General features: G+C 40.9%; 1 protein-coding gene across 10 annotated transcripts in view; it reads right to left on the reverse strand.

Annotated features, from left to right (window-relative positions):
• Window positions 1-979: 979 nt before the first annotated feature.
• The window catches only part of IGSF5 (immunoglobulin superfamily member 5), a 34,379-nt gene continuing 22,540 nt past the window's right edge, over window positions 980-12,818 (reverse strand). For all 10 annotated transcript variants that reach the window (XM_075099697.1, XM_075099704.1, XM_075099666.1 and 7 more), the window contains 3 exons: window positions 11,976-12,088; window positions 10,122-10,198; window positions 980-1,533 (listed from right to left, as the gene is read on the reverse strand). In XM_075099697.1, coding sequence (XP_074955798.1) covers window positions 1,465-1,533; window positions 10,122-10,198; window positions 11,976-12,088 — 259 coding nt within the window. In that variant the 3' untranslated portion in view covers window positions 980-1,464. The remainder of the gene's footprint in view (window positions 1,534-10,121; window positions 10,199-11,975; window positions 12,089-12,818) is intronic.

Raw genomic sequence — 12,818 nt, forward strand, 5'->3', positions numbered from 1 at the left:
CTATAGCTATTTACGTACCATGCTGCTGGTACAACTGCATTCAATGGGAATGCATTTCAAAGCTTCTCCTTAACCAATCAAGACAGAAAGGGTGTAGATTGTCAGAATTTGAAACAGCTTTGTATACAATTGCACATGGCAGACCGTGAATCGGTCTCACCACTTGTTCTGACAGACTGACTGAAAATGCAACTAGCAATGCAAAATGTGTCACAATTTAATGAGATGCCAAATGCTAAACATGCAAAACAACTTCTTTTTCCTGAGATCAGGTTTCAGACTTCTTATTTCTGTTGCACAGCTTATCACTGGAAGTCATTCTATGTAGTGCTTCTTTCAGCACTCAAAGAGCACCTGCATTGGTTCATACAAAAGATAAACATGCAAAACACTGACTAAATCAGAATGCTTTCAGTGGGTAGAAAGAATTAGTTTTTCTGGAAGAAGTTTGCTGTTTTGTGAAAAACTAATAAGCTTGAACTCTTTATTGTGAAATACAGCATTTCAGACAAAACATTTCAGCTAGAAATCATAATTTTTAAGTTGGGAGGGCATATATAGGGTCCATGTGCCAGATCTGCTCTATTGACAAGGTTGTCTAGCTGAAGTGCATTTCCCATGGTCATTACCAACTCTATCCCTGATGAAACAACAGGGTCCAGCATGAATACAAGCAGCCACCATTTGCTGTGGCCCAAGCCACCTGGCTGCCAAATTCGGCCAACGAGTAGAAGAGAGATACAGAACATCCAAGCAACCACTCTTAAAAGTCAGGAGTTTCAAATCCATATTTTTCAGCTTAAGATTTTTGCATTTCAATCAAAATGGAATGGGTTTTTTTGGCACGTGGGTGGTTGTTTTTTATTTGAAACTGGAACATCAGGTTTAAGACAAATACCTTTAACACAAGAATGTATTGAAATGACATAAATTCCTTTCTGATCCAGAGATAGTTTTGTTAGAAATTTTGAGACAGTCCTCATAAAAAAATCCCTTGATTTTATTACAGAACAGAAATTGAAAAATCTATAAGCTCAAGATGATCAACTGTACATAAAGTACATTTAAAAAGCAGTAGATATTGTATTAACCAGTTTTATTATTAACCAGTTCTTCTGAACTAATAAATCCCTTGCAGTTCCTTGATCTTTCTGTGGAAAATTTAAAATTTCTGTCTGATAGGAGTTTTGCCGATTTCCTTGGGACCCAAAACACGGATTCTTGTTCTTGTAGAGTCCCGTCAAATTCATTGTCTCTGAAGTCAAGGATGTCATTTATGTCCATTATTTTGCTGAGATATCATATGCTACATTATAAAGGTTGCAATTTTATTGCATTACATGCAGGAAAAAAAATAACTTATAGCTTAAACTGAGACAACCACTGATAACCTTTCTCTGTTGCAGGAAGCCATCCAAACGTGTAAAATTCAACTGACAGAGACGTTTCCTGGAGAAGTACATCCTAAACAATTGTCAAGTTTCTAATTTTTTTGGGGTTGGTTGGATAATCAGTAGGTCTTTGAGGTTGCACCTGTGGGAGAGTAAAAGCAGTTGTAGAACTAAAAGAAACCCTAGAAAAGCAGTCCCACAGGGGTCCTCGGGAGCTTACCTGCCAAACCCTCACCCCAAAGCATTACACTAAAATGAAATCTATCATCAGCAACCCACTCAAAATCTAAATACAAAGGAAAGGATGAACAGCAGAACAAAAGAAAAGCTTCACATGAAACACACTGAGTTCTGGGAATTCATTAACTGGTCTGAGAACTTCTTGTGGACTCTGCAGTCTGTATTCTTTTAAGCAAACATGATGTCAGGCATTTCTCCTCTGGTTCTCTTAAAGAAATTGCCCATTAAGCTGTAAGAAAAACTTTACGTCTGACATTGCTTGCCAAATGCATTAGAAATTACAACAATAAGCACGCTAGTATTTCACGTATCTGAAAGACCACTCTCAACATCTCAGTGTTTATTCAAGGCACGCTTTTTTTGAAGTTCCCATGACTGGCACAATTCCATTTCCACTGACAGCACCCTGGTTTCAAACTGACCCCAGTGGGATCAGTGCAGGGCAAATGCTCAGCAGTTCTGAAAACCCTATCCTTCTTTGAAACCAGTACGGTGGATTTCCAGTCCTAATTATTTATGCACTTCTACAAAATACTGTTGCAGAGGAAAAGACAAAGAAAAAGTAATTCTCAAATCCTCCAAGAAACATGCACTTTGGCTATTTAAATGTAGTGGTAAGACTGCACATACATAATTTCAAAGCAGCTCTAAGGAATGTAAATTTCTTCCAGAGTTATAACCATGTATCTTCACAGAGCTTCCTAAATGAAACACTGCAGTTGAAGGGTTCGCTGCAGCCAGCCCAGTGTTGGTTTTATCTACCTCCAGGTAGATGCTATCTGCTGGCTACTGTTCCTTGCAACTTCCCCACCTGGTCTCAAGGTCTTGGAAATTAATGGAAATTTCACTGTTCTTCCCAGTGGTATTTAGCATCAAGCCCAAGCTGGTCCCTAACTATTGACCAATCTTCTTGTGGTTTGTTTCTGGAGCATTAATCATGTACAGTCTGTATTGCCTTAGTATTCTTCCAGTATTAAACACCTTAAATAATGCATTTGGTACATATACATTATTGAATAAGCCATAGACTATAATGTTAGATAACAAATGTGGACAACACGTTTCTGGTATTTAATGAGTCCCGGCACCTCAAGGAAAACCATGGGATAAATATAACTACCCTAGAAACATTTCATAAGACAGTTGCCTTCTGTTTGAAACACAACTCTTTTTCTCTGCTCCCCCCCTCCCCCCCATCCCTTTTGTTGCTAGAACATACTGCTGTTTTCTAAATTTACCCTTCTTTGCTGTTTATTTCTGCAGAGAGGAGAGGTGCTTTGGGAAGTAACAGGATTGCCGGTCTCTGCTCAAGAGACCTTATGCAAGATCTCTCTGCTGCACTTAATTTCTTGCAGTTCAGCCCAAAGACCTTACTGGTGCTCAACAGAGACATCACTCACTCATTTCCGGAGCACATCAGAAGTTTCCTCTGGTCTGTGTTACCCTAGAGATTAATATATGATAAGATTTGCTCCGTTTACGGCAGAAGAGTTATTTGGCATTTCCTAATCGTTCAATTACAGGTCTGTTATGGCAGGCTTTCTCACTAGGGCAGAGGTTTTGAGAAGTTCTCTACTACTGCTCCTGCCAAAAATAACAAATTTACCAGTAGAATGAAAAAAAAAATCTGAAAAAATCTGAAGGCGAGCACTACGTTTGTGGAAAGCAAGCATTCCCAGATACTGTGACTGTTCTTTTAGTATAAAGTATACTGAACTAGTACTTAAAAATCTCATCTGCAAGAATGAGCCATGCAGCCTCTGCCCTGTCACGCCATTTCTCCTCGCCACCAGAGGAATAACTGAGCAGCAAGTTTGCCCCTGGGGTGGGACTGTGCCCACAATGGTTCACCTCTGCCCTGCTGCATCTTTCATAGTTATTTGCTTTAGAGCAAATGCCCTGGATTATTTATATTTTATTCTCCCTGTGCTCTGATATCAATTAATAAATAATTTCATGAATTTCAATCAACTCATGCTGTGTACTGGCCCATATTCTGCGGAGCTTTCTCTGAAGTAGTGTAGCCTCACTGAGGTAGCAGTTCACTGAAGCAGAGGCTGCTGGCTGCTGGTCAGTGATCTAAAACTCATTTTCTGATGCTATAGTAGTTCTCATACAACACATTACAAATACAAAATGCAGAGGAGTAGGACCACAACAACCATTTCATAGACCCCGAAGTGCTACAGCCGCTAGAACCTCTGCTTGGTTTTGATTTCAAAGTTGTTTCTTCTTTATATTAATTCAGTGCTCTACTAGTCCTGTCAGTCCTAGTCTGAGAAAAAATGGCTTCGTTATTCATTACATCCTGCACATTGAATGGAAAAAAGACAGCTCTAGTGGTTCACCGCACAGCCCAACATTACAGGAGTGAGTTTCTAAGGTGGTCCACTCTATTAGCAAGGATGCAATATTGTCAGCATTTCTTTTGCATAGTTTTAAATCTCTTTGTACTATCAGCTTGGCATCTAGTTAACGATGGATATTTGACAGTCACATGTTTCAAAGCCTGCCTGTTGACATCTGCCCCGGATGCCTTTTTATACACATTATTATAAAGGGACTATTATACTGGGAAAAGCTTTGCATAGGTTTGGTTGGAGAAACAGGTGCCCAGATCTTTCCAGCCCTTCCAGCTCTTCAGCCAGACAAAAAAAGAGCAAGCAATACGTGGATGAATCAGAAAGTAAAGTGAGTGTGCGCATCAGCTGATTTCTCAGTTGAATCCTTCAGTGACGTTTGGAATACTGATCTTCAGTCAATGAAAGAAAGAAGGACTTCTGCTATTACAAGCATGTTGTAGTCATTTCTGCAACCCATATGACATCGGTGATGTGAATGATAGACACACACCTGGCATTATAAAACAGGGCTCTGATCTTTAAATTGATTTGACAGATGGCAGCTCCTCAGACACTGACACTATGGAAATGTATGATAAACTGAAGGCTTTGCCTGCTATTAGCCAGTCAAAAAAAAATCCAAGTCTAACTGCATTAGAGCAAACTGCTGAAATGAACGTGGTAGGACTACATCCAAATGTGTCTGCATGCATCACACATTTGGCTGACTGTTGGAACAAAAAATCTGGGAGGCACAGCTTTCTGTTTCTGAAGGCTATTTTTCCCCCTGCCCTCAGTTTTTAATCATCATTCCAAATTCACTTCATTTAGAGGAAAACACCCACCCAAAAGTTCTGGATACCCTCAAAATAATTTGGATATACTATTGCTTCAAATAGCAAACTGGTTCCATCCTGTCAACTTTTCGTACACTCAGCACATTCCCTGTCCATCAATAGGCACACAGCCTGGAAATTCCTTCTCATTTCATTGCGGGTTAATCCCACCCACATAACTTCAGTCCTCCCCTTCTTCCACAGACACTTGGAAAAATTATACTATAAACTACACCTGCCTTTTCTATATCTGTGTCATCAATATTTATTAATCTTTTGTAGCATCAATATTTATTACTCTTTTAATCAAGATATGCTGGCCAAGGAATATCATAACATGACATATTCTATAGTACATTTCATCAGTAGGGGTAAAATTATTTGCTGTCATTGGTTTATATTTCTACTTTATTGACCTTTTAATTTGATTTTGATAGCTTAATTTTTCTTTTCAAACAATCCTCAGAGTCAGAGCAGTTATATACAGTGCAATAAATGGAGCTACAATTCATCATTCATTTCCTCCCCAGTATAAAACCACAACCACAACTAAATAATATTTCCAGTTTATAGAGTGTCATTTGGAATAGTTAAGAAGAAAAATAGATCCTACCCCATAAATGGAGCCATGACTCACACTGGGTTGGAGAGGAGGAGCGTGGCTGTGGTGGCAAGTGCAAGCCTCCTGTAGCTGCGCTGAAGTCAGCTGAATTACACCAGGGATGAATCTGGCCCACTATAAACGAGCATTCGCTCCCTCTTACAAAATGGTCTTCTGATTTATCATAGAGACATTTATGGCATATTAAATGGACTAATCATGAAGCTTGTGTAGGAGTCTGTCCAGTCCTGCAAGATGCTGAGTCCTTAGAGCTCCTTTTGTAACAGTGGGACTTGAAAAAATGCAGTTCCTTGGAGGTGGCACTGACGACCTGGCAGAACCAGACCTATGGCCCCTGTTCAGACTAAACTGTCTGTGGGACTGCCCCAAAATCTGCCAGACCCAAGGTAAAGGATGCCCCTCATTGCACTTGGGTTTTGGAAGGAGCTCTGCACAATGGGTCAGGGCATAAGAAATAGCACTTTGGATGGGACCTTGGTCCCTAACACCCATTTGGCCTGCAGCTCAGCCCTGGGACTAGGTGCAAGGATCACTCTACTCCCATTGCTGACAGTAACAAAATATGCAATTAAACAGAAGGCTGTAACTCTACTCTCCATTTGACCTTTTCTTGGCTAATGTAATCAGAATTAACACCCTCCAGCACCCCTGACTGATGCTCCTGGCCTCCTCTTCCAGTGGCTGGTAATTTTTTCTTCGGCTCAATAATTTAGTTCGATATTCATCATTTTTTAAATGCCTGACACACCTTCCCCCCTCCACTTTCTTTGCTGAGGTATTACTTTTCCCTAAAATGGTTTGCCAGGTCTTTTGTTCATGTTGTGAATTGATCAGTGCAATTGCTGGGCAACATTCATCTTCTGTGAACATTTTGCATTACTTTCTGATTCAAAGAGTTTGAATGGCCAATAGCTGACCTAAGTGATTTTCTGTTGTCACCCTTTACAATGAGGTCCACCAGGTATTTCAGGCTTTGTACCTGGTTGGGTCCATGTGCAAGGACTGCTGAGGAAACAAAACCTGTGACACAAAGTCTCTCTTCATCTCTCAAATAATTTAAAATTGTAACTTTTTGCATAGGTAACAGAAGGGATACCCTCAGAGATGCAGGGAAACTGCGTAGTGCCTCTGACCTGTGCTGGGAATTTCCATCCAGTTTTCTCTTGGGAGTGGAAGGAATGGGCTGTGCAGCAGGTACAACTGCCTCTGTCCAGTCGAAATGTTAACTTGAAAAATCTTAATTCACTACAATTGCCCTGTTCTTCATCTTGTCCCCACACCCATGAACTTCTTCTAATTTTAAAACTCTCTGTTCATACTTTGCCCGTATGGACCTATTTTCTGGCCTTGTTGCTGTGGTTAATCCTGGTCCATTAAGGTGGCAAGGAAGCCAACCACAGAAATCCTAGCTTCTTTCATTTTGCAAAGGTGGAGAGACAAGGCTTCAGATCTTCAGTCTCTGATCCTTTCCATCAGTAGATGGGGTTCTCGTTCTTTCCTGACCCTGCTCCTGATGGAGGTTTGGGCTCTTCACTCCTTCTTCTTGACCGCCACAGAAGCACTGCAAGGGCATTTGCTCATTTTTCCTGGATCATCCAGGGAGAGAGGGGCAATTTGTTGGAGGCCACCATTTTACGTCCTCCTTCACTATGGAAAAAAGCTCTTCAGATTCCCTTCCTCCTGTTTTTTTTACCCTCTGTTTCTCATTAAGAAGTCCAGAAAAATAAAGATTAAAAACCTTTGGGAATGTTTCAGTATCCAGGCAGGGAAAGCCACCTGTGAGAAGCACAACTTTATGGGCTTAGAAAAAGCAGTGGCAGGAAGGCAGGTGGTTTCTGAATAAATTGTTTGATTCAGCACTTATCAGCAAACAGTTAAATGGCTTGCCATCTGATTTCTCCTACCTGACAAGAAACATATTATAATGAAAGAGCACTATAATATTTATTATGCGATATATTGACACAGTGGTGATTGAACTTTATTAGAATGCCTCCAGTAACAATTTTTGTCAGAAAGCCTCTATTATGCAGTTAACAGGGAAGGTTATGAATGTAAAAGAAAAACACTTTTTTGTCTGGGAAATGTTTTACTATGTTTGTATATTCCATAAATTTAAATCACAGACTCCAAAAGCCACAATTTAAGGTAAACCTTCATCAACCTTTATCAGTTCCTGCATATACAAGACCGGGCTATCACAATATACTGAGAAGCCCTGTTCAAACTGAGAAATAGTTTGTCTTCACAAACCATTTTTAGATTGCTAAATATTCCTCCAGCATATGGAAAACTGTTACAAATAATTTTCACTTCTAGATTATCTCTTGACATTTTTCAAAAATGCGTGTGCAGTTACTGATGCAGCTAGAAGCCACCATAACAGATTTGTACCAAATATTGTCTTGGGACAACTGGTTTAACAGAAACAGTGCAACTTTATGTTGTGTGTCTGTGATGAATTTCAATGTTTCCCTAGCCACTGGGCTGCAAAGGACCCCCCTAGGCCATCTAACCTAGCATCTGACATGGAGGGCTGCACCTGCATTCATGTTTCAGTTTGAATCAGGATCATGAACCCAACGCTTGTGAACCCCGTCTCCTGAAGGCCCCCACTCACAACACTATCATTCTCGCTGGGGAGCTGTCTGAGAACACCTAAACTGGATACCTTTCAGATGACACCAAGTGGCTTAATGGTCCCCCAGTGCACAACCAGCACACGTCAACCCAGCCACTGGGTTGATGGCTACAGGTAACTGAATGATCACCTCTCCCTGAAATGCCTATTGGATGGACACGGGGTCCTCAGCACAAGCTCTTTTGCTTCTCAGAGCAGACCATAATGTGCCACATGCCTTGTCCATGTAAACATAGCCAGTGCCTTACAATCCTATTCATTAGCATATGAAACACTATCTGAAACTTTTGCTCAGGGTTATAGATCCACACTGAACCCCCTGCTGTTTTGTACATGCTTTTCAGCTTTGCTTTAATAGTATTTTTACAAGTAATTAATGTCAAACATAGTAACTACCAGCCACAAACACGTCAGTATCATTGGTATTATTCTTACTGTTATTATTTTGATCATTGTTTTAATCATTGATAGAGTACTTCCTGAATTCCATTGTGTGCTAAAAGAACTAGACACACTTTGCTATGATTTATATGCAATGTCATCCCAAGACAGATTTTTGCATTGTACATGTTGAAACAACTCTTCAGAAATAAATGAGTTATCACTGTGTTGAGGAGTGAACTCAGTAGCACATCACTGCCACTTGCCCAAGAGAATATCAGTAAAAACCATCATGGAGGTGGTAAATGTATGTTACCAATATATGGCATAAATTAAGATCCACGTTGCTGCTATGCTAGAATTTAAGCAAGCCCAGCACCACCCTTCAGAATGGAGGCAGATGAGAACAGAAGTAGTAGAGGAATGAACACTGAGCTCTACTTCTTTACTTGTTAGCTACATGGAAAGGAGGCAAAGCTCTAGAGTGGACTGGGTGTTAGCTGCATACTTTCCCTTCCATCATTTACTGCTGAGGTACCAAAGGTCTCTCAGATCATTTTAAATTTCCTGACTGAAGCAACTTCTGCGTTGTGGAAGTGTAACTGGAAAATACAATCAAGAAATGATCCAGAGAAAATTAACATTTCTTTACTGTATCTGCACTGGATTTTGTTTGCAAAGGAACCTCAAACCTCACCTTTGACAGTGCCTCCATCTCATATCCACATCTCCTCCAGTCTGGCAACTGGGGAGAACAACAAAAACATTGCAGACCTCCACTTTGGCAAAGGCACATACGTAACAGCTGTCCAGAAATATTACATGCCCAGAGCAAAGCAAACCTCCACATTATAATGGTTTCATCTATAATATACATCAAGGTGAATTCTCAAAAAGCCAAGCCAGAGTTACTCTGGCTGGCAAGGCTGAAAGAATTAATTAATGGTAAGAAGTGGGCTTGTGGAGAGAGAGGAGGAGACTTTTTAAGCCCAGGATTGATTAAAAAATAATTGGCTTTACCTATGGGAACTCTGTCCCAGCCAGGGCTACACATCATGCTTGCCAGCAGAAAGGCCTAGCTGACATTTGGAGGGGGAGAGATATGAAAAGCAATGGAAAGGAAAGGCAGACACTGACTGAATGTCTGTCAGAGTTCAAGGAGCATCTGGATGATGCTCTTAGTCATATGATTTAGTTTTACGTAGCCCTGCAAGGAGCAGGAAGTTGGACTTGGTGATCCTTATAGGTCCCTCACAACTTGAGATATTCTATAATTCTATGGTTCTATGAGGGGAAGCCTGTGACTTCATAACTTTAGCCTGGGGGGTGGGGAGGAAGATGCAGCAGGGTGCTGAGGTGAACAGATATGACAAAAGCTTTGCTAGACATTTCTTCCAAGTATCAGGGGTGGTTGTTTCTCCTTCACCTCGCATCCCCATCCCCACCTCCAACCCCAAATCAATCTAAATCTGAGGCTAACACCTAGGACACTTACCCTTGAAAATCAAACATTCAGGAATGCTGAAGGGACATTCCACTTACCCAATTACAACTGTAATTGACTTATAAATGTCTACCTCCACCCAAACAGTATGTTTGGGTATAGTATGATACACACTGTGTGGAAAAAAAAAAAAAAAAAGGTCAAGATATCAGCATTACAGTTACCTTTGGTACAGAACTGGTAGGTAAATCTGCAGCAGGGACAGTGAATTTTGAAGACATTGGGGGAAGAGGGGCAATTCCTGTAACGAGAATATACAAGATTACTGTTATTCAGTGTTCGCCGTGGCATGAACCACAAGCCATTCAGGAATACAGAAAAATATCATTTAATATCGTTAGCCAAACTCTAGCTAACTTGTTGAGCTAACACGGCTTGCAGGGGTGACTTCTGTGAGAAGACACCAGGAGCTGCCCCCATGTTGGACCAGCTGGCTTGAAGACAGTCCTGCTGGCCAAAGCTGAGCCCATCAGCAACACTGGTGGCACCTCTGTTATAACATACTTAAGAAAGGGTAAAAAATGCTGTGCTACAGGAGCTGGGAAAGAGGAGTGAGAATATATGAGAGAAACAACCCTGCAGACACCAAAGTCAGTGAAGAAGGACGGGGAGGTGCTCCAGGTGCCAGAGCAGAGACTCCCCTGCAGCCTGTGGTGAAGACCATGGTGAGGCAGGCTGTCGCCCTGCAGCCCAGGGAGAACCTGATGCCACAGCAGGTGGATGTGACCTGAAGGAAGGTACAGCCTGTGGAGAGCCCACAGTGGAGCAGGCTCCTGGCATGAGCTGTGACCCCATGGAAAGGTGGCCATGGAGGAGCAGTTTTTCTGGCAGGAACTGCATTCTGTGGGAAGAACCCATGCTGGAGCAAGGGAGGAGTGCGAGGAGGAAGGAACAGCAGAGGTGATGTGTAATGGGGCTGACGACAGCCCAGTCCCCCTGCACTGCTTGTGGGGAGGAGTTAGAGGAGCTAGGAGGGAAGATGAGCCTTAAAAGAAGTGGGAGTGCAGGATGTGGTTTTAGTTTTGTTTTTCTTTCTCACTATCCTACTCTGTTGCTCAATGGCAATAAATTAAATTAGTCTTCCCCAAGTGGAGTCTGCTTTGTCTGTGACAGTAACTGGTGAGTGATCTCCCACTCCTTATCTTGACCCATGAACTTTTCCATCTTATTTTCTTCCTCTGTCCTGTTGAGAACGGGGAGTGATAGGGCAACTTGGTGAGCACTTTGTGGCCAGCCAAGGTCAACCCAGCACACTAATGAGTATGAAAGGACCCCATCTAGGACCCAGCAGAATCTATTTGTCCAGGTTTGCTTAGTTTTCCTTATATTTTTTATAACTGCTACATTTTGCAATACCACATGCTCTTGAAATCTTTCCAGTGCACTTATTTTTTCACAATTTATTCATTATAGAGAAAAGGATGTATGCCTGGATTATAGACTCTGCACAATAATTTTATGTCATTAAATGTTTGATTAAACGTTTTGATGATAATGTGGTTATAAATGCAAGTGGTGGGTAACAATTTTGTGGAAATTTACATTTGCTTTTGAAGAGTCTTTGTGCTTAAGGACTAGAATTTATAATGCCTTAGTCATTTATCGGTAAAATCATAGTTCCCTAACTGCCTTTTTTTCTTTCCTTCTTTTTATTTTTGTGTTCTTTTTTGGTGGTGGATTTTTTTGTTTTTACAGACCAACTGCAAAATATTGCCTAAACTGATTATCATATGGGAATCCAGTACTCCCACCTCTGCGCCCAGAAGATATTAGGAAGAACAAAAAAAACCAAACCCGGAACTAGAATTGAATTCAACTGCAAAGAACTTTGATGTTTCCTCAATACTTTTGAAGGACCATACTCTAGAAAATCCAACACGTTCTGAAGATGTTCGGGCCAAGCACAAATCCTTTACAAAGTATTGTGAAATCTTGTAATATAATTGCTTGACATGTTGTCCAAAATGCCCGTGTTGAGAAGCAGTTTGACAATATGTGATTCACCAGCTTAGACTCACCTGGCAATTGTTCTCTGTTCCACAGTTCCTCTGGAATGTACCCCTGATTTTCACTACCATGCCTTTGCCTGTTTTCCAAATTGCCATCTTTTTTCTTCTCAGCTGAAACTTTTCTAGAAACAAGAAGGCCTGACATTAGAACTTCATTATGATATAAGAACTCTTGGGTAGTAGGCTACAGAGAAAAATTATATATCTTATTTCTGAAAAAATAGGTGCAAAATGTGTCTGGGCCTTCCCAGTAATTAGCTAGTACAGATCTTGTCCCATGTATTACCTGTGAAATTTAGGGAAGTTTCTATTAGCTGCATTATCAGAAAACAGGAAAATAAAGTAAGCAATCTTCAAAGAGTGAAGACTCTGTTCCAGATCATAGGTTTTGTGGGAAATTGATTTTACTCTGTAATTCTGAATTACAGGATGTTCAGTGGCCCAATAATGGAGCACCAGCTAGGTCGTTTATGACAGCTCATCATTTTTGTGATTTGAGTCCCTCCCAATTGCAAAAGCAAAGTATGTTCTCTCACACCACCAGAATTAGCTCCCAAGTGATTCATCTGCACACTCCAAAGTTAATCTTTCACTTTGAAATTTACATTAGAAGTGAGCATACTCACAGTGATGTTGACAGAACTCCCTTGGTTAAAGTTACACATCTTTAATTTGCAGAATTTAATTAAATTTAATTTGCAGAATGGCAACCTGCATAGCTGCACAGCAAGAAGAGAGTGCCTTTTTACTCAGAGCTCTAGAAGAGATGCTACTATTTATCTGTTCCTACCCTAGACTCCTCCCCAGGATAGTCCCAGGTCTATCTTTGCCTAGGTTTCTGATGTGGCAAGC

The sequence above is a fragment of the Phalacrocorax aristotelis genome, chromosome 1, assembly GCF_949628215.1.
Source record: "Phalacrocorax aristotelis chromosome 1, bGulAri2.1, whole genome shotgun sequence".
In the NCBI taxonomy this organism is placed as follows: domain Eukaryota; kingdom Metazoa; phylum Chordata; class Aves; order Suliformes; family Phalacrocoracidae; genus Phalacrocorax; species Phalacrocorax aristotelis.